At 34.9% G+C, this 3,923-nt stretch overlaps 1 protein-coding gene across 1 annotated transcript; it reads left to right on the forward strand.

Annotated features, from left to right (window-relative positions):
* The first annotated feature begins 1,751 nt into the window (after positions 1–1,751).
* LOC126013983 (acireductone dioxygenase-like) lies at positions 1,752–2,651 on the forward strand. Its single transcript, XM_049777264.1, has one exon. The coding sequence runs from the start codon at positions 1,801–1,803 to the stop codon at positions 2,122–2,124; it is 324 nt and encodes a 107-aa protein (XP_049633221.1). The 5' UTR covers positions 1,752–1,800; the 3' UTR covers positions 2,125–2,651.
* The last annotated feature ends 1,272 nt before the right edge of the window (positions 2,652–3,923 follow it).

A 3,923-nucleotide genomic window follows, 5' to 3' on the forward strand; every position in this document is an offset into this window, starting at 1 on the left:
TTATTCCTCCTAGACTCAAGTATACCATACAGAAATGAGTTTAGTTCCGAAGAGGGCATCTGTCATATCCAAATAGGAAAGAATTCTATTACGGGTTGTGCCCATTGCAGAAAGAATATAGTTTTGGTTCTCAGTGGAAAACAAAAGGAAGTTTCTTAACAATTAAAAGCCCTGAATACATCTCTGTTACATAAAAGAAACTTGATTTTTTACAAATACATATGCATTCAGTTGTAATGTGACATCCTAATTCAAGTTTGGTTAGCTCATTGGTCATATATGCAAAGTTATTCATGTGCTTAAACCTTGACTTTTGAATTTAAAATAATTTCATTCATAATTAAAATACAAATAGCAATAGAATGGGGGCACTGAAATACTTCAACGGTTAAGTTTTTCAAAAAGAGCTAATTCCTCTTGAGACAAGACACTGGATAATAGTTTTAGATAATATTTGATTCCTAACATTACCTGAAGAGTGTTGTTTAGTGCCACTTAAAATTCTGTCTTCATTGTCACTTTCCTACCCCACCTCTTCTTTCCAAGTCAGAACTGATATCTTATTCTACCTGGTGATGTTTGCTAGCATCTATGAAACATTTTTCTGTTTTGCAACTACATGTTTTGATTTGAATTTGGGACAGAAGATCTAAAATAAATCTGCTCTGTCTCCTTACACTTTGAGCACTATTTATCCAAGTGCAATCCTGAGACCAACTGTATCTCTATCACTTGGGAATTCCATTAGAAATACAGAAGATTTGATCTCATATAGGATCTACAGAATCAGAAACTCTGGATGGGTTTCAGCAGTGAGGCCAATAACTTGTGTCTTAAAATATCTTCCAGGTAAATCTGATGCTCAGTTCAGTTGGAAACCATCCTAATTCTGAAGTAAGGATAGCGATTCTATGGTCAAAATTCAAAAATGGTCTTCTAGTTTAGTGGTTCAGTGTGGTAACTAGCCATTTCGTAAGTCACAAAAATGAATTTAATGACTGGGGGTTCCCAAGAGCAAAGCATATTGGTATAATTTAAATATGCAATTATATTATTTTTCAGAACTATCAAGCCAATTATAAATATTTTGGCCTAACAATAAGTTGAAGTAAATTTATTGAGTATTATTTTATTATATTTTTAAAATCTTTTTTTTGAGGGGGAGGAGAGGCCACACCTAGCAGTCTTAGGGCTTACAGTGTCTCTACAATTAGGTATCAATCCTGGATAGGACAGAGATTGAACCCAGGCTGATCATGTGCAAGACAAACACACCCTACACACTACACTGTAACATCTGTAGCATTGAGTCCACATTTTTATCAGGATTACTAATTTACATAAATCTAGACTTCATTTGCTTTCACTACTGCCAAGAAAATATCTATTCCAAAAACAACTATGACTCAAGATCAATTAACATTATAAAGTTAAAAATATAATATAGAGAGACTGGAGCAATAACAAAGCTGGTAGAAGACTTACCCAGCCAACCTGGGTTGGATCTCTAGCATCCCATATGGTATTCTGAACCTGCTAGAAATGATTTCTGAGTTCAGAGTCAGGAGTAGCCTTTGAGTTCGACTGGGTATGCCCCCCCCCCAAAAAAAAAAATTGAGAGAGCAAAGCTAATATAAAATGAACATTTTGGTGTCATTCATCTATATATTGGGCCAATGAACTAACAAGAAACATGTTAATAATTGAGTAGCATTATATCCATAAAATTTAAAAGTGTTTCGGAGGGCTGCAAATCCGTTCAGCTCGCGTCTAGGCCGCGTGTCCCCGGGCAGCCTCGACATGGTGCAGGCCTGGTACATGGACGAGTCCGAGGAGGACCCGCAGCTGCCTCACCGCGCGGAGCCCAGCCGCCCGGTCGACCTGCAGCAGCTGAACCAACTCGGGGTCCTTTACTGGAAGCTGGATGCTGACAAGTACGAGAATGATCCAGAATTAGAAAAGATTCGAAAAGATAGAAATTATTCTTGGATGGACATAATAACCATATGCAAAGATAAACTACCAAATTATGAAGAAAAGATTAAGATGTTTTACGAAGAGCACTTACACTTGGATGAAGAGATTCGCTACATCTTGGAAGGCAGTGGGTACTTTGACGTATGAGACAAGGAGGACAAGTGGATCCGGATTTTTATGGAGAAAGGAGACATGATAACTCTTCCTGCGGGAATTTATCATCGTTTCACATTGGATAAAAAGGACTACGTGAAGGCTATGCGGCTGTTTGTGGGAGAACCTGTGTGGAAGGCGTACAACCGACCTGCTGACCATTTCGAAGCTCGGGAGCAGTATGTGAAATTTTTGGCACAGACAGCATAGCAGTGCTCCTGGAGGCCTCACACACCCCTTCACCCCTGGGGAGGGTCTTGACGTAATAATTGCTGAAAAATTTATCATTTTCCTCCTGACTTTTATCCTATAGACTTGCAGCTAGGCAAAGTTAATGGAAGGAGCTGTTATATCTGGTTTTAACATGAAAACCACTGTGAAAACAAAAAAATTATGTTCATTTTCTCTAATTCAAGAGGGAGATTTGTTGTCCAGTGCTAGAATGTCTTCAACTTTAATCTGAGTCAGTCTTATCTCCTCTATGTAGCTGCTTGGTGGTATCGCTTGGACCTGGTACTTGAAAAAGACACAAGTCAATACTGTGCCTTGTTTGATAGCTCTGTCCTGGTCTCTTCTCAAAATGGGCTCCATGGTTCTTGCTTATACCACGTTCTTGTTCAGAATAAAGAAACTAATTTCCTTGCTTGTGACTTGGAATTACTTTATATTAGGTGTATACAACTTGTTAAAATTACTAATTTGATATTCTATGTGGTTATGTATGTAGTCAGTGAATTTATGTGGTTTCTATTGCTATTATTCGTTCAGTGTAAAGATTTCTAGGTTGAATTCACTACCCTATATCTCTTTTATAATCAAGTTCAATTTAATAAATTTAAATAAAATTTAAATTTAAATAAATTTAATAAAATTCAATTTAAAAAAAAAGTGTTTCGGAATCATGTGAAATAAAAGTACATAAAGTTATATTAAGTCTAATTTTGCAGAGGTATTGACCTTAGACTTGATGCTGTTATGTTAATCTTTTCAATGCAATAATTCATCTTCATAAATGTACTTCAGTTTAACATAGTCAATAACAATTGTTTCTTGACAATTCTCTTAATTTTACAACTTTTATTTTACTCAAAATTACTCTACTCTAATAGAGCACAATTACAAAATTTTTATGGATATCACTGGGAGGAAGACTATTCTCTCACGATAAACATAGGAATACATGTTAAATTAGAAGCCAGACACTGGGGCACTAATGCAAAAATGTGAAAATAATTTTATTTAATTTATTCGAGTTTGATATTTTAGTTCCACAATGCACCCACCACTAAAGTACTAATACTTCATTTTAATCCAGTGAAAATCACTCCTCTATTATTCTACAATCACCAATCTCTCTCTAAAAATTTTAGTTCTGTTATTGATATCCAAGTGTTTTAGTTTGACTATGACTGTTCCCTTGCCTTGTTTCTCTATATCCCACTTATGAATAAAATTACCCAGTATTTGTTCTTGTCCTTTTGACTTACTGTACTCAGCACAATGCCCTCCATTTTCACCCATACTGTAACAAAATGAACAACTTTATTATTCTTTCTTTAAGCTTAAGATAATGTACTCACAGATTACATATAATATCTTTATTAATCAACTATTTTTATTATTTGGAGTATTTTCATTCTTCTTAGCTTTTGTAAATAATGTTGAAACAAATATAGATGTGCATATATCTTATCTAATTAGTATTTTATATTCTTTAGAGGCATAGGAATAGAGTTGATGTATTATACATATGTAATTTTTAATATTTTTTACATTTTCCATGGAGGTTATAT

Source organism: Suncus etruscus, chromosome 7, assembly GCF_024139225.1.
Source record: "Suncus etruscus isolate mSunEtr1 chromosome 7, mSunEtr1.pri.cur, whole genome shotgun sequence".
NCBI classification, from domain to species: domain Eukaryota; kingdom Metazoa; phylum Chordata; class Mammalia; order Eulipotyphla; family Soricidae; genus Suncus; species Suncus etruscus.